The 17,987-nt window shown below is 44.6% G+C and overlaps 1 protein-coding gene across 2 annotated transcripts; it reads right to left on the bottom strand.

Annotated features, from left to right (window-relative positions):
• Positions 1–2,781: 2,781 nt before the first annotated feature.
• Positions 2,782–17,695, bottom strand: LOC149982100 (uncharacterized). 2 transcript variants are annotated; one of them, XM_090183146.1, is made up of 2 exons: positions 5,550–17,695; positions 2,782–4,124 (listed from the first exon to the last, which is right to left on the bottom strand). In XM_090183146.1, the coding sequence occupies exon 1, from the start codon at positions 9,627–9,629 to the stop codon at positions 9,072–9,074; it is 558 nt and encodes a 185-aa protein (XP_090039272.1). In that variant the 5' UTR covers positions 9,630–17,695; the 3' UTR covers positions 2,782–4,124; positions 5,550–9,071. The 2 variants fall into 2 exon arrangements, with proteins under 2 accessions (XP_090039272.1, XP_090039271.1); XM_090183145.1 differs by having other exon boundaries at positions 2,782–3,896.
• Positions 17,696–17,987: the final 292 nt, after the last annotated feature.

Here is a 17,987-nt window from a genome sequence, read left to right as displayed (position 1 = left end):
TCTTTGACAATTTTTAGGGCCTTTCATTGACACAGCCTGGTATAGAGGTCCTGGATGGCAGGAAGCTTGGCCTCAGTGATGTACTGGGCAGTTCACACTACCCTCTGTAGTGCCTTGCGGTCGGAGGCCGAGCAGTTGCCATACCAGGCAGTGATGCAACCAGTCAGGATGCTCTCGATGGTGCAGCTGTAGAACCTTTTGAGGATCTGAGGAGCGATGCCAAATCTTTTTAGTCTCCTAAATAACTTTTGTCGTGCCCTCTTCACGACTGTCTTAGTGTGCTGGGACCATGTTAGTGATGTGGACAACAAGATACTTGAAGCTCTCAACCTGCTCCACTGCAGCCCCGTCGATGAGAATGGGGACGTGCTTAGTCCTCTTTTTCCTGTAGTCCACAATCATCTCCTTTGTCTTGATCACGTTGAGGGAGAGGTTGTTGTCCTGGCACCACATGGCCAGGTCTCTGACCTCCTCCCCATAGGCTGTCTCGTCGTTGTCTGTGATCAAGCCTACCACTGTTGTGTCATCGGGCAAATTTAATGATGGTGTTGGAGTCGTGCCTGGCCATGCAGGGAGGTGTTTAGTCTCAGGGTCCTTAGCTTAGTAATGAGCTTTGAGGGCACTATGGTGTTGAACACTGAGCTGTAGTCAATGAATAGCATTCTCACATAGGTTTTCCTTTTGTCCAGTTCCCATGGTTTTGTTGAACAGTATAGATCACTTTCGTTCCCGATTCCGATTCTGTTCCTTGAAAATGTTCTTTATTTCCAGTTTTCTGTTCTGTTCCCTGAACCGGTTCCAACTCGGGAACAGGTGAACTCGGCTTGACCGGGAGAGAATCTGACAAATGTGAGGGGAAAAGTGTTGTGAGGGGAAAAGCCTGAGTAATGCAGTGGTTCTGTGCGGAGACAGACAGACGAACATACTGGAGAATTGTGGTGCGCGTTTCCCAGTCACACTCTGGGGAAGGACAGCCCAGACTGGAGACCCAGCCAGCGGCCCTGAGCTCAGCTCAACCTTCATACAGCCCAAACAGCCGCCCAAACAGCCAGCATACACACACAGACACATAGACAGACTGATACACACAGACAACCAAAGCGATTTCAGGACGTAGCACCGCCCCATGGAGGTGTATTCAATGGATCTGAGAAATATCAAAATGTCTGTGTTTGAGGATTTTCAAAAGGAACTGAAGTCTCAACTAATGGGGTTGCCATGCCGTTGAATGTTGAAAAGTGATGCTATTCCATCAATTTTCCCCTTCACTTCTAAGAAGGCATCCGATCAGCCAACATCAGTGCAGCAGAGAATAACATAGCTAACGTTACCTTGCTAGCTAGCTAGCGAACTACATTTGTTTATCTAAAACAACATTTAGCTAGCTTTCATAGTATGCTGGCTAGACATTCCAAAGCATTCCAGAGCCAGCTGCTATCTGGCGATGCCATTTGTAACTTTGCAAGCTAACCAACTTCCGCAGAGTCTAACGTGACTAACATGATGTGTTCTATTTAGAGTCTGATCGCATTATCTGCAGCGGCATCACCAGGAACTAGTCTAAGTCACCTTTTAAAATCTTACTAAAATCTACTAAAGGATTAGTTGATTGTTCATGCAGGCTTGAAGTCTAAATTGGACCAAAATAGGTTTTAGTAAGGAGGGTATGGTGTGGATGACTGAATGGTGTCTCTATGGAGGTGGGTATTGTCTGAAGGTTAGCATGCATGATCTATTGACAGGAATAGATTCTTTAGGAAGAATTTAACTTCTTGAAACTGTTAAACTATTGTCTTTCTCTCTGAGTCAACTACTCACCACATTGTATGTGTTGCAGTGCTAGCTAGCTGTAGCTTATGCTTTCAGTACTATTCATTCTCTGATCTTTTGATTGGGAGGACAATACCCTCTTGAGAAAACAAAATCACAAATACCCTAAACTGTCTACAAGACAAGTGCTCCTCAAACTTCTCACTCCATTACAATCAGGTCTTTGGCGTGGGGGAGAGGTGCTGTTAGTATACTCTTCTAGCCTATTCACTCTGTTGTTGGCAGTGCTTGTCTACTCAAAAGCACAACTGTAGGTGCTCATACACAACAATACTCGACTAGACTGTGTACAAGTCAAGCACCCTCAAACTTTGCACATCTTTGCGAACAGCCCATCTCAATGCCCCTTTATTGACTCTAAGTGGAACAAAGCACATACCAGTCTACCGTACCCTTTTTTGTTTACAAATTAACATGATTTAAGGTATAGTTATGCATCTTCATGATCAGTCTTCATTTTTTACTTGCAGTACATACGCATCTTCTGCAAGAGGTCGAAGCAGTGGGTGGTGAAGAACATCGCCAAATCCTGCTAAACCAGCTGCAAATACCCATACACAAGAATAGTTTCACCAGCTGAAGAACATTCTGGAACCTGCCGTGAAAATTCAACCAACACAATATACAACATCCATATTCAGCTAGACTGATGTTGTAGTATAATATAGAATGCCTAGTATTCTAACAACTGCATTGTTTATATATATGTATATATATATATATATATATATATGTGACAAAAACATTTCAGAAACCAATAAAGTGTTGAATTCAACTTCTGAATCAATTTTTTTTGAAATTCATGAAATGTATTTGGTTAAACTGGCTTCAATCTAAAACAAGTGATGCAAGGAGTTTGTGTATTATTTAAACTTTAATTTGTTGGTAACAAAATATTTTTCAATAAAACAGTACATTTGTCTGTCAATATAGCATATAGATAGACATGGCTTGTATTTAAGACAAAGTTTATTTTCTCTCAAGACCGAGTCGAGTTTAAATAGCGGTATGCAGCATTTCCCCTTGGATACAAAGAAGTTGATGCTAAGAAGTATTTCTGTCTGTAATAAAGCCCTTTAGTGGGGAAAAGCTCATTCTGATTTTATTTATTTATTTTACCAGGTAGGCTAGTTGAGAACAAGTTTTCATTTGCAACTGCGACCTAGCCAAGATAAAGCGTAGCAATTTGACACATACAACTACAAAGAGTTACACTTGGAATAAACAAAACATACAGTCAATAATACAGTAGAACAAAAGAAAACAAAAAGTCTATATACAGTGAGTGCAAATGAGGTAAGTTAAGGAAATAAATAGGCCATGGTGGCGAAGTAATTACAATATAGCAATTAAACACTGGAATTGTAGATCGGCAGAAGACGAATGTGCAGGTAGAGATACTGGGGTGCAAAGGAGCAAAATAAATAAATAAATACCCATATGGGGATGAGGTAGGTGGATAGATGGGCTGTTTACAGATAGGCTAAGTACAGGTGCAGTGATCTGTAAAATGCTCTGACAGCTGGTGCTTAAAGCTAGTGAGGGAGATGTGAGTCTCCAGCTTCAGAGATTTTTGCAATTCGTTCCAGTCATGGGCAGCAGAGAACTGGAAGGAAAGACGACCAAAGGAGGAATTGGCTTTGGGGGTGACCAGTGACATATACTAAATCAAATTCAAATCATATCAAATTTATTTATATAGCCCTTCGTACATCAGCTGATATCTCAAAGTGCTGTACAGAAACCCAGCCTAAAACCCCAAACAGCAAGCATTGCAGGTGTAGAAGCACGGTGGCTAGGAAAAACTCCCTAGAAAGGCCAAAACCTAGGAAGAAACCCAGAGAGGAACCAGGCTATGTGGGGTGGCCAGTCCTCTTCTGGCTGTGCCGGGTGGAGATTATAACAGAACTGGCCAAGATGTTCAAATGTTCATAAATGACCAGCATGGTTGAATAATAATAAGGCAGAACAGTTGAAACTGGAGCAGCAGCACGGTCAGGTGGACTGGGGACAGCTAGGAGTCATCATGTCAGGTAGTCCTGGGGCATGGTCCTAGGGCTCAGGTCCTCCGAGAGAGAGAAAGAAAGAGAGAAGGAGAGAATTAGAGAACGTACACTTAGATTCACACAGGACACCGAATAGGACAGGAGAAGTACTCCAGATATAACAAACTGACCCTAGCCCCCCGACACATAAACTACTGCAGCATAAATACTGGAGGCTGAGACAGGAGGGGTCAGGAGGCCTGGATTGGCTAGGCCTGGATCAACTTCTTTATATCCAAGCGGTATTATCTGTTAAAGAAAGATGAAAATGCCTTTAAACATTCATGGGCAATCGTTGTGTACTGTCTGTATTCCTACTTTAGCAGCATGCTGTAGAATATTACTCCAAGATTAATACGAGTTATAAAGCCAAAGTCCTTCCTGTCACGCCTGTACCAACTGTCCCTCTCTGGCGCTGGAGGGCGCCAGGCTGCCAACCATTACGCACACCTGTCACCATCATTACGCACATTAACACTCACTGGACTCACCTGTCCTCCTTCACTTTGTTGATTGCCTTCCCTATTTCTGTCTGCTTCCCCATTTGTTTTCTTTTTCTACGTTAATGTCGTTATGTGTTCATGTCCATACGCTGTCCTATGTCCGTTGCTAATTAAATGTTCACTCCCTGTACTTGCTTGTCATCAACCTGCGCCGATCCTTACAGAATGCTGACACCACTAAAAGAAGCATCAGAGAGTTTTTGTTTTGGTTGGTGACGTCGGGTCTGGGTGCCGTCGCTGAGGAAACCGGGAGTACCTCAGCTAGCTCGTCGGGCTTCCATGCCTTAGCTGGCTCAAGAGGTCTTCTTGCCTTGGTGGGCTCGGCAGGCGCCCACCCCACGTCAAGCTTCAGTCGCACCATCAGGCTCCCACGCCTCAGCCGATTCGTCTGGCTCACACGCCTCAGTGGGATCGTCAGGTTTTTAAGCCTCAGCCGGCTCGCCAGGCTCCCATGCCTCTGTTGGTTCATCTGGCTTCTACTCCTAGCCGGCTTGTCCAGCGCCCATGCCTCATCCGGCCCGCCAGGCTCGCCCAGGTGGAATGCCGGGTGGCACCCCTAGACGGGGGGGTATTGTCACACCCGCTCCCGCTCTCCCTCTCTGGAGCTCGAGGGCGCCAGGCTGCCCTTCATTACGCACACATGTCACCATCAATACTCATTAGCGCTCCCTGGATTCACCTGGACTCGTTCACTTTGTTGATTGCCTTCCCTATTTCTGTCTGCTTCCCCATTTGTTTCCCTGTGTCAGTATTAATGTAGTTATGTGTTCATGTCCAGACGCTGTCCTGCCCTCTTCCATGTCCATTGCTAATTAAATGTTCACTTCCTGTTCTTGCTTCTCATCTACCAGCGTCGATCCTTACACTTCCTTTACTCTTCCCCATCATCATCAAAACATTTCTACAGTATTTCTCCTAATGAGAGGCACTGAGGCTAGCTAGGCTAGTTAGCTAACTAGCTATAACTTTAGATTACAGTACAATTTATGTATAGCAAACACAGTTAGCTAGCTAAATAGCTAGCTAAACTTGGCTAGCTTGGCTTGAAGTGGTACTAGTAAAACCCGTTATGACCGAATCAATCACCTAATTGCACTGTACTGAACAACTCTGCCTCGTGTAAAAAGAAAGGTTATAATGCTAGCTAGCTACCGACAGCAAAACAACTTACTCATTTGTCATTTGCCCTCCTGAGTGCTTGTCCAGCTGATGTAGGCTGCAGCCACTGCTTGATTGTCTCGCAATTCTCAACACCCTTCAGTGTATTCTGGCTCAAATAAATAGGGCTGTATGTTCCTATATTAAATTACATTAAAAAAATGTTTCATCATCCAGCTCTTCTTGGAAACATGAATCATCGGAAGCAGCCATTGTAGCTAATTATTTAGCAATCTAGGATAGACAGTGCAAGGTAACATAGCTCCAATGAACCAGTAAACTAGTACCGCCCCCGTTTTGAAAAGCCTGCCTTCGAGGGTGGAAATAAGGAAGTAGGGCTCCCGTCAGGCTATGGTCTTCACAAAGCCAGGGAAAATGAGTCAACCTACAGTATATCATTTGCAGATAAGAACATAATTGAGACAAGTCCAATGTCGTTATTGAACAAGGAAAACCATATCTACTCACTGCTAGTATGATCGTGCAATCGGCGAAACACAAAGGCCACAGTAATTGCTACAAAATGTTACATTAATTTAAAGATCAGACAATAGGCTCAATCAACCGATGACGTGATTGGTTGAACTCTCCCGGCATAAAATGTTTTAAAAATACAGCCGTAGTGCATAATTATGTCTGAAAAAAACTCTCATCAATCAGAATTATGTAGGGACACTGGAAAAACAACTCAAATAGTGTCAAGTGGTGAAGTTTCCCTTTAATGTGGAGGCCCCCTCTCTGTGAGTGTCCGGAGAGTACAGGCACAGAGTACTGGGGGACATGTTAAACACTGGCTGCATTTTGCTCAACATTTATGCATACTCAGAGAAAGGAGAAAAGTAGACCCTGGTTTTTAATGACCTGGGTCATGCATTGAAATGTAAATCATTTTTATCTGCCTTCCTGGGATTCAGCCCCTTAGTCTGGATTTAAGGAAATCTCAAGCTTTTCTGTAAAGTAACAATGTTAATCTCATATAAGGGCCGGAGCATGTGTGCTACTATTGTGTGATACCATCTGTGTGCTCGGACATGGAACGGTGTATAACAGGGTGAGTGGAGTGCATGGGGGTAAGTATATTTGCTATTCACCAGTCTCTATTCACACTTCCAGAAATTATGCTTTTTACCTTTCCGAGGACTGAAGGAAAGGGGTTTTCATCTGGTTAATGTACAGCAATCTCTGTTGAGGGTCTACTCACTGTACGATGATGTGACAATGTATACGTTGAAAGCTTCCAGTAATTACAATTTAATGCTGATCTCTGGAGAAACTGGCTGGCTGGAGAGTGTCTGGCCGAAGGGAGGATATTCAGCTATTCATACAGGTTATGAATCAACATTGACTACATTTACATGTTATGCCACAGAGTTTGTGAGTTACTTTCTTATGATGGAACAAGAGCTCTTTTGGGTGCAGCAGGATGTAAGTTGAGCAGGAAGAGAAAAAAATAAGAGGTTTCTCTGACTCCGAAACCACAGTTTTACAAATGTGCCAAATTCATGCTATGCATATCATTCATGAACATTTCATTAAAATATATTAAGTTACATATTTCTTTTGCAAGTTTTTTTTCTGTTGAGCCACATAATCTGCACGACTCTACCTGAACTTCTTTCAAAATCGGAATTGTGTCAGATCATAATCTCCTAAACTGCAAAGCTTGCGAGGCAGGCATCAGTCAGTGATCTGCCTAGTTAGCCTCTCCAGCTCCACTACCTTCCAGGGTGTGTGTTTGGGGCCAGCTGAATCCACCCAAAGGGGACTGGGAATGGAGCAGAGCGATGCTGCTCGTAGGGGAATGAGGAGGATGTGGTGGGGTGGTGGGACAGTGGGGTGTAATTTTAATAGGCAATGGCTGCAGCACAGACAGGAAATGAAGGCCAGTTCCTGGGACGGGAGCTGAATTAGATGTTTCAGGCCCAGACCAGACTGATATCAGGAAGAGAGACTTTATGCAGGGTTGTTACTGGTAACAGTAAGGTCATTGAGAACAGCATTTCCTCTCCCCGATGGTGGGTTTCTTTAACCCAGGCTCCGCTATCTCAGTTCTCAAATCCCGCTTGAATCGATTTAAATGTCTGAAATCTATGCCCGGCTTAAAAAGACCACCTGGTGCTGTCCTTTTAGAATGCTTGTATCCACTTTTTCCATTCTGGATGCTTTGATATGACGTTTTTGGGGCAGTTTCATCCGATGGAAGGAAGTAGAGTTGAAAAGGAAAATAATGATTTTAATATTAGATCAAAATCGGGGACAAGAATATCTTGGTCTTAGTCTGAAGCTGTATTGGTTTTGATTTAAAGCAGACCCTATCACAATATCGTACTCTGAGCCTTTCCACCTAACCTCCCACATGCCATTGTGCTGGCAGTGCAGTCCTAACCCAGCGAACAAGGGACGTCATGAGGACATTCAGTGATGTTCCCATTAGATCGCTTAGGGGTTTTGGCGTGATTTTATCCCTCTGACATTCTAAAAACATTCTAAGAGCATTGCGTACATTTCCTAAGGGAATGTTCTCTGGGGGACCTTTGTCTTGGTTCCAGTAAGTCCCCTTTTAGTTCATGGTTTATGTCCACCAGAGATGTTGCCAGATAATTGAATGTTCAATTCTCTACCATAAGCCATCTCCAACATTGTTTGAGAGAATCTGGCAGTATGCCCAACCGGCTTCTCAACCGCAGACCACGTGTAACCATGCCAGCCCAGGACCTCCACATCCAGTTTCTTCACCTGCGGGATCATCTGAGACCAGTATTTCTATCTGTAATAAAGCTCTTTTGTGGGTTAAAACTAATTCTTACTGGCTGGGTCTGGCTCCACTCATGGCTGCACCCCTGCCCAGTCATGTGAAAACCACAGATTAGGGCCTGATGCACTTATTTCAGTTGACTGATTGCCTTATATGAACTGTAACTCAGTAAAATCATTGACATTTTTGCATGTTGCTTAAAAACATTTGTTCAGTGTAAGTAAAGTGATGAAATGGTATCTGGGTTTAAATCAAATCAAATCAAATCAAATCAAATCCAATTTTATTTGTCACATACACATGGTTAGCAGATGTTAGTGCGAGTGTAGCGAAATGCTTGTGCTTCTAGTTCCGACAATGCAGTAATAACAAGTAATCTAACTAACAATTCCAAAACTACTGTCTTGTACACAGTGTAAGGGGATAAATAATATGTACATAAGGATATATGAATGAGTGATGGTACAGAGCAGCATAGGCAAGATACAGTAGATGGTATCGAGTACAGTATGTACAAATGAGATGAGTATGTAAACAAAGTGGCATAGTATAGTATAAAGTGGCTAGTGATACATGTATTACATAAGGATACCGTCGATGATATAGAGTACAGTATATACGTATGCATATGAGATGAATAATGTAGGGTAAGTAACATTTATTTAAGGTAGCATTGTTTAAAGTGGCTAGTGATATATTTACGTCATTTCCCATCAATTCCCATTATTAAAGTGGCTGGAGTTGAGTCAGTGTCAGTGTGTTGGCAGCAGCCACTCAGTGTTAGTGGTGGCTGTTTAACAGTCTGATGGCCTTGAGATAGAAGCTGTTTTTCAGTCTCTCGGTCCCAGCTTTGATGCACCTGTACTGACCTCGCCTTCTGGATGATAGCGGGGTGAACAGGCAGTGGCTCGGGTGGTTGATGTCCTTGATGATCTTTATGGCCTTCCTGTGACATCGGGTGGTGTAGGTGTCCTGGAGGGCAGGTAGTTTGCCCCCGGTGATGCGTTGTGCAGACCTCACTACCCTCTGGAGAGCCTTGCGGTTGAGGGCGGTGCAGTTGCCATACCAGGCGGTGATACAGCCCGCCAGGATGCTCTCGATTGTGCATCTGTAGAAGTTTGTGAGTGCTTTTGGTGATAAGCCGAATTTCTTCAGCCTCCTGAGGTTGAAGAGGCGCTGCTGCGCCTTCTTCACGATGCTGTCTGTGTGAGTGGACCAATTCAGTTTGTCTGTGATGTGTATGCCGAGGAACTTAAAACTTGCTACCCTCTCCACTACTGTTCCATCGATGTGGATAGGGGGGTGTTCCCTCTGCTGTTTCCTGAAGTCCACAATCATCTCCTTAGTTTTGTTGACGTTGAGTGTGAGGTTATTTTCCTGACACCACACTCCGAGGGCCCTCACCTCCTCCCTGTAGGCCGTCTCATCGTTGTTGGTAATCAAGCCTACCACTGTTGTGTCGTCCGCAAACTTGATGATTGAGTTGGAGGCGTGCGTGGCCACGCAGTCGTGGGTGAACAGGGAGTACAGGAGAGGGCTCAGAACGCACCCTTGTGGGGCCCCAGTGTTGAGGATCAGCGGGGAGGAGATGTTGTTGCCTACCCTCACCACCTGGGGGCGGCCCGTCAGGAAGTCCAGTACCCAGTAATGGTAAGTGGTACGCTGTTCAGCTTAAGTAGTGTAAAAACATTTAATGAATTCTATAGCTAGAGGACTCCTGATATCGCCAGGAGTAATAAGTATCTATTTTTTGTCTTCATCTGTTTTGGTCTTGTACTGTCTTTTTGCTAGCTAGGGACATGTACTTTAAGTGCTGCATATCTTCCCAGTGGCCTACTTGGTGTGTGAACTGCTGACTGCTCATCATTTGCACATAGTTGTTGACACATCAACCAGGATCAAGGGGCGGGGAAATTTGTGACTTGTTTTGGTAATCAGTGGCTGTATTGGACGGGGAGTGATGTCACCTCTCCTAGGCAATCAGCAATTAGTACATGAGGTGTGCTCGCCACCTCTGTTCGGCAATTAGCAATGAGTGTTTGTTCTGCAGTCTCCCCTGGTTTCTCAGAACTAGCTGTAAGCAGTGGTCGTGTCAGTGGTGGCTTTGTCACCGAAACAAAGACGGTTCTGCCGAGTTGTTCAAGGAACGTAAGCGATTAAGGCTCCACACCACTCTCTCTCATTTGAGTATCTTACCTAGTTGTTTACGGATCTAATTTTGCTATTTTGGAGGTTTGTCAACTGTGTGTTTTCTATAACTGTTTCCATGCCCCTGTAGGCTTTACAGACGCTCCCCACCCCTTGGCTGCAACCCTTTAATAATTTAGTGTACGCTGCGCGCACAACTCATGTGGGATTCTGGGTCTCTGACAGGGTTTGGAACTGCCGATCCGTGGTCAAGAATGTCCAGTTCGTTTCAGCCAATGCTTCAGTCCCTTGACATTTTGGCACTGACGGAGACATGGATCACCCCAGAGAACAATGCTACTCCAGCTGCTCTTCAGTCCCTTGACATTTTGGCACTGACGGAGACATGGATCACCCCAGAGAACAATGCTACTCCAGCTGCTCTTCAGTCCCTTGACATTTTGGCACTGACGGAGACATGGATCACCCCAGAGAACAATGCTACTCCAGCTGCTCTTCAGTCCCTTGACATTTTGGCACTGACGGAGACATGGATCACCCCAGAGAACAATGCTACTCCAGCTGCTCTTCAGTCCCTTGACATTTTGGCACTGACGGAGACATGGATCACCCCAGAGAACAATGCTACTCCAGCTGCTCTTCAGTCCCTTGACATTTTGGCACTGACGGAGACATGGATCACCCCAGAGAACAATGCTACTCCAGCTGCTCTTCCTTCATCTAATGATATTTTCTTTCGTAGTCCAAGAGCATCTGGTCGTCGTGGTGGTGGCACAAGTCTACTCATTTCTCAGGTGGAGATTTTCTCTTCCCCCTCACTCATATGTCCATCTCCTGCCCATCTTTTCATTTGAATTCCACACTGTCACTGACACCTGGTGTCAGGGAGTTTCTCCTGGGAGTTTCTCCATGAGCTTGACACCTTGATAAGTTAATTTCCTGACGACGGCTCACTGCTCTTTGTACTTGCCTTCGATTCCTTTCTTTCCCCTCATCTCTTTCGACCTTTCCCAAACCCCTCCAACTCACCAGGCAGGAAATACTCTTGACCGCATCTTTACTAGAGGCTGCTTGCCTACTAATCTCAGTGCAACCCCTCCTCCAGGTCTCTGATCACTACTTTGTTTCCTTTTCTGTCTCCCTTTCCTCCAACCCTAAACACTCAGTTCCTATACAGATGGATACACCGCTGCAAACTACGCTCTCTCCCACTACTCTTTTCCATCCTACCATCTCTCCTTTCAGGTAAATCCTTCTCCCTCCTGTCTCCTGATTCTGCCTCCTAGACCATACTCTCCTCCCTTTCCGCATCCTATGACTCGCACTGTCCCCTTTCCTCCTGGCCGGCTCGGCCCTCCCCTCTTGCTCGGTGCCTGAGTGACTCATTGCAAGCTTACAGAACAGTGCTGAATTAAGGAAACTAAACTTCTGGAGGACCTATCATCCTTTCACGCCCTCCTCTCTATCTTCACATCCTCTGTATCTGCTGCTGAAGCCACTTTCTACAACTAAACTTCAAGCTTCCATTTCTAACCCTAGGAAACTCTTTTCCACCTTCTCCTCCCTACTTAATCTCCCTCCCCCTCTCTGTGGATGACTTTGTCAACTACTTTGAAAAAAAGGATGACGACATCTGCTACTCATTCACTCAGCCTATTGAGTCCACTGGTCTCACTCACACAGAACTATCCTACACCTTGATCTTTATCTCCCCTCTTTCCAGATGACATCCTGCGAACAGTGAGGTCTGGCCGTCTGACAACCTGCCCGCTCGACCCCATCCCCTCCCTTCTCCAGACCATCTCTGGAGACCTTCACCCATTCCTCACTTCCCTCATCAACTCATCCTGACCACTGGCTGAGTCCCCTCTGACTTCAAAATGGCCCAAGTTGCACCCCTCCTCAAACCAACACTTGAGTCATCTGACGTGAAACTATAAACACGTATCCCATCTTTCTTTTCTTTCCAAAACACTTAAGCGTGCTGTCTCTGACCAACTCTCTCGTTATCTCTCTCAGAACAATCTTCTTGACCCTAACCAGTCAGGCTTCAAGACGGGTCCTTCAACCGAGACTCTCTCTTTTTTACACACCAATACCAATAGGTGCCCTTAACTGTGAGGCATTGGAAAACCTCTAATCTTTGTGGTTAAAGCTGTTTTTAAAATTCACTGCTCGACTGAGGGACCTTCCAGAGAATTGTATGAGTGGGGTATTGATTTGAGGTAGTCTTTCAAAAATCAGAACAAAAGGGTGGAATACTTATTGACTCAAGACATGTCAGGTTTTTATTTTTAATTCATTTGGAAACTTTTCAAAAAATATATATTGTGTTTAGGCCAGTGATGACAAATCTCAATTTAATCCATTTTAAATTTGGCCTGTAACTTTATGTGGAACTACTATATGTGGAAAAGTCAAGGGGTGAGAATACTTTCTGAAGATACTGTACTTAGATTTAATATTTATTAAAGTTGAAAGAGCAATTTGGTGCAAACAAGTGACTTTGTGAATTTGTTATCTTAGAGGTTTGAAACACGAGCCATTTTGATGATATGTTCTGCTTGGAGTTGTGAAAATCTATCACATACTTGTGGAAATTGCACCAAAGTGATTGAAAAAAGGTGTAATCAATCTGATTAGGCTGAACGGCGGACATCTTGGCTCACATCTGGACTGCCTTTGCCTCTGCCTTTCCACAGTTTAGTCTGACAGCAGCAGAGTCAAGGCTTTCAATTACACAGCTTTTGAGCTGATTCTGACCATTCCAGGCCAGAGGGATGTGTGTCTGTGTGCAGTGGTTTTATGGAGGGTATAAGCAGGTATACATGGGAATACCAAGTTTTTTTGTGTAGGCATTGCATATGCTCACTACTGTACTTAATCCCCACGATGCGTATCAAAGTACATGTTTTATTGTACCTTTATTTAACTAGGCAAGTCAGTTAAGAACAAATTCTTATTTACAATGACGGCCTACCCAAACCCTCCCCTAACTGGGACGGCGCTGGGCCAATTGTGCACCGCCCTATGGAACTCCCGATCACGGCCGGTTGTGACACAGCCTGGGAACAAACCAGGGTGACTCCTCTAGTACTGCAATGTGCCTTAGACCGCTGCGCCACTCGGGAGGCCCAATGTAATGGAGGTATGCGCCTTTCTTTCGCTGGACGGGCCGTTTGGGAAATGTTTGGCAAAATTATAGTATACCCACTTCTCCAGGCACCACTACATCACTTCTGGCTGCAGCCAGGCTAGAATAACAGATTCATAAGTCACTTCAGACCTGCTATTATAACAGGTGTCAGTCTGGAGCTAAAAAAATCGGACGGAGACGCTTTGTCAAAGAAGATTATCACATCATCATCATGCGGTTTATTTTGATTGTTTCTGCGTCGTTCTGTTTGGGCCGAGGTCAACCATGTTAGTGCTGGGTGTTGGCCATGCCCTCTCTCTGGGGAGAGCCTGAGGAGCTAGTTGAGCTGTGATGAATCCGTCTTTGAATGGGTTTCTCTTTGTAGACAGATATTATAGGGAATGTGACTGGGGCCATGTACATACAGTAGCTCCTAGGAACATGGATGGTCTCAGACCTGGGAAATGTAGTTATTCATTTTCAGTAACTCAGGTTAATGTTGACTTTTGTGGGATCAAATTAACTACCGGGAAATAATACTACGTCAATTCTGGCCACCTCTCTACCAAGCAGTGTGTGAAGACCACAGAAAATATAACAGTTTGCTTTCAGCTTAGTCTACCAGACCTATCAGCCTTGCTCACATCAGTTTTGATTAGTGATGTAGTTTAAAATGCATAAATTGAAGTTATATTATATATTACACGATAGTTAAATTGAATTGAAAACCCCTGATCACTTTATGTCTAACGGTCTTCTATGGGATTGACAGACAGGCTGTAGTTCCCTGCTGGCTCTGGCTCTAGCCCACGCTGTTTATGGACACACCCAAGCCCAGCTCTTACCGTCTGTTTCTTATAAAGGACATCAAACAGAGAGAGCGGCCTGCCTGAACCACAAAGCACCTGTTTCCTACACTTCCACAACACGTTCTTGCTGCTGCGTTCAAAGAGCATTCTGAGAACAGAGACACAAGACATCTCGCCTACACACAGCCAGCTCTCATACTGATGTTTTCATCAATGATCCTCAACAGCATATCCTCAATGTCCATTAATGGATATTTCCATATGAATAGCATATTCGGTAGTTCTGAGTTTTTTAAACAAAATCATGAAAAATGTGCAATGTGTAATTATGCAATAAGTACTATATAACAATATGTACTTTCACTAATTGTACAGCGTCTATGTATTTAACTACTGTAAAAATACATAATCAGCCATGTAAGTAATGTTTTTCTGTGTGTGGAAATTGAGTTATACCGTACATCTCAACTTGAGTAATGCATCGTGATGTGACACTACAGTCTGATGTTTACCGACTTAGTCCCAGATTGACAGACATTGATGTACACCCAGATTGACGATTTTACGACTACTTTGTAACATTTGCAAATGGTTACTTATCTCTGACTGTAGCATCTACGTAACAACAATGGACACATTTAATCTTTACTGCGTTATTATATTACAATTAAACTTTACAGCTTGACATATTCGCATAAAGGTTACCGATGTAGATAACAAAATAACTCTTGACATTACTTTTGACTTGAAAGATGAAATAACAGAACAAATCTCTCTCTCTCTCTCTGTCTTTGTGTGTGCCTCACACAAAAGCAATTGAAGTTACCCCCTCTTTTGAAAACAGACATTTACAAGCTTACATGGCACATTACGTTTAATGATGAGAGCGGTGTTGGAGATGGACAGGAGCTACAGTTGTTGTGACACCGAGCGGCAGGTGTGATAAGCATGGAAAATAAACATTTTCAGGAAGATGGGGCTGTATCTATGTGTCCCGACACATCCCTCCTGCTGTAAGGCCAGATAATAGTCATTAAAACATAAAGGTTGTGAAATAACACGGAGCCCAGAGGAGGGGCGATGTGTTATCATAGAGTTGGTGGCTGGGGGATTCAGAGGAGGGGTGATGTGTTATCATAGAGTTGGTGGCTGGGGGATTCAGAGGAGGGGTGATGTGTTACCATAGAGTTGTTGGCTGGGGGATTCAGAGGAGAGAGATGTGTTGTCATAGAGTTGGTGGCTGGGGGATTCAGAGGAGGGGTGATGTGTTATCATAGAGTTGTTGGCTGGGGGGATTCAGAGGATAGAGATGTGTTATCATAGAGTTGGTGGCTGGGGGATTCAGATGAGAGAGATGTGTTGTCATAGAGTTGGTGGCTGGGGGATTCAGAGGAGGGGTGATGTGTTATCATAGAGTTGTTGGCTGGGGGGATTCAGAGGATAGAGATGTGTTATCATAGAGTTGGTGGCTGGGGGATTCAGAGGAGGGGTGATGTGTTATCATAGAGTTGGTGGCTGGGGGATTCAGAGGAGGGGTGATGTGTTATCATAGAGTTGTTGGCTGGGGGATTCAGAGGAGAGAGATGTGTTATCATAGAGTTGGTGGCTGGGGGATTCAGAGGAGGGGTGATGTGTTATCATAGAGTTGGTGGCTGGGGGATTCAGAGGAGGGGTGTTTTAACAGGCTCTTGGATTTAACACTAGGTTGACACAGTGTTTAATCTGTTAGTGCTGCCGTATCTACAACACAATAACACCTGGGATTCAAATGTGTCAATGCAGTATACAATCAAATGTCCTGCATTGACACATTTGAAAAAAGACACAGCATAAAATAAAACGTTAAATGATTTTAACATATTGTACAAGCAATACACATCTGATGATTAATAAAGCTAAAGCTTATTGTACAAATGAATTTAAAAATAGTATATTAACTGTTTAATGGTGGATTAGGACTAGCTGTCTGTTTTGTCTCCGGTTAAGCTGTGATTGTATGAAGTAAGACGTGGTGATGGATCTTTGATTGCTGAGATATGTTGCGCTTTTGTTGCCATGTGTAGTCTTTGTGTTAGCTGGGAAGCAGTGAAGCAGGGATGGAATTGTGGGGTTGTGTGTGTGTGTGCACCTCTAGAGAGTGTGAACTCTGTGGGTACACGACCCGGACAAGGGTCAGCAGTTTCTGAGTGACGGCAGGAAGGTAGCCAGGGCTGCATTAGGCCGCTACAGAAGCCTTTCCCACTCGAACTGTGTGTGTGTGTGTGTGTGTGTGTGTGTGTGTGTGTGTGTGTGTGTGTGTGTGGCGGTCAGGGGTGGTTGGTGTGGTGTTACTTTACTTGAAAAGTCACACTCTTAACCAATATTCCATGGATGAAAGCACTGATAAAAACATTAGAATACACTTCTACATGCGTAGTTGAATTGACAGTTGTGAGGAACTTTAAGTTGTTAGTTGCAAGCAGTCTATTTTTTTAACAGAAAGCGGTTGAATGTGAGCTCCTAAACCTGTGCTGTCAATTGTGAGCTAAATACATTGTCATCGCAGCACTGCACTGCAGACAGGCCTTGTTTAAGAGGCAGAGATGGGCTGTGTAAAGAGGGATATTTATGTCAGCTAGATGTCATCAGGTTCTTATTCTGTCCCAGTCCACATAGAGACAGACTCCCTATACTGCTCCTGTCTGCTGTCTGCTGCGGGGCCATTTATCCCCCACCTGGATGGGACTATGGCATGATGGATTCTACAGATGATTGGGAACACCCCCCACCACACACATGCGCGTACACAAGCATGCACACATATATGCAAGGCACAAACACATACACACGTGCAAGTGTACACACATACACACACACACAGCTAAACACACAGTCAAACCTCTACCCTGCCGCTCACCACCCCTGACCCCCTGTAATGAAATCAAGATGTTCAGTTCTCCCAGGATCCAGGAGTACAGCAGCAGTGCAGCTCGAGTTAGCGTACCCCCTCCTTCTCCTCCTCACCCCTCCTCACCACTACAACTGCTCTATAAATACTCTTACGACTTTCTTAAATATGTGACAAAAATGCATAAAAGGAGGTTTATGGGCACACTTTTGGCAGCTGGAAATAAATGTACTTGTGTAAGGTTGTACTTCCACCTGTGGGGAAGAGGAGAGGAGGGAGAGAGGCAGGGTAGGGGAGCGCCTAGGGATTCTAATGGTGGGGGCCGTGTCATGTATCGGTGTGGCATTGGGGTAAACTGGGGGGGGGGGGGGATATGTGTGATGTGTGTGCATGCATTTGTGGGTGAGTGTGTGGAGGGGGGGCAAAGGGGGCTGTGGGTTTGCTCCCGGGCCCTGCACCTGATCTTCATTTTTCAATTTGTAACCAATCTTCTCACAATTGTGCACCAAATGAAAGCGTAAACATGGCAGATATTCATCTTGTTTACATCAAAGCCCCAGAGCCTTGCAACCATACCCCCCTCCCAGCACAGTCCCACCCAGGCATGGCTCTGGCCTACTCTAGCTGTCAGTGGTGCTTTCCTACCATACATTAGTCATAATCAGGGTCCATTCCCCTTTCTTGGCGCTTTGTTTGGAGCCAGCTATCTGCTCGCT

This window comes from Oncorhynchus mykiss, chromosome 8 (assembly GCF_057628025.1).
Source record: "Oncorhynchus mykiss isolate SJ-2025 chromosome 8, ASM5762802v1, whole genome shotgun sequence".
Lineage (NCBI taxonomy): Eukaryota > Metazoa > Chordata > Actinopteri > Salmoniformes > Salmonidae > Oncorhynchus > Oncorhynchus mykiss.
This window is presented reverse-complemented; position numbering and strand designations above follow the sequence as displayed.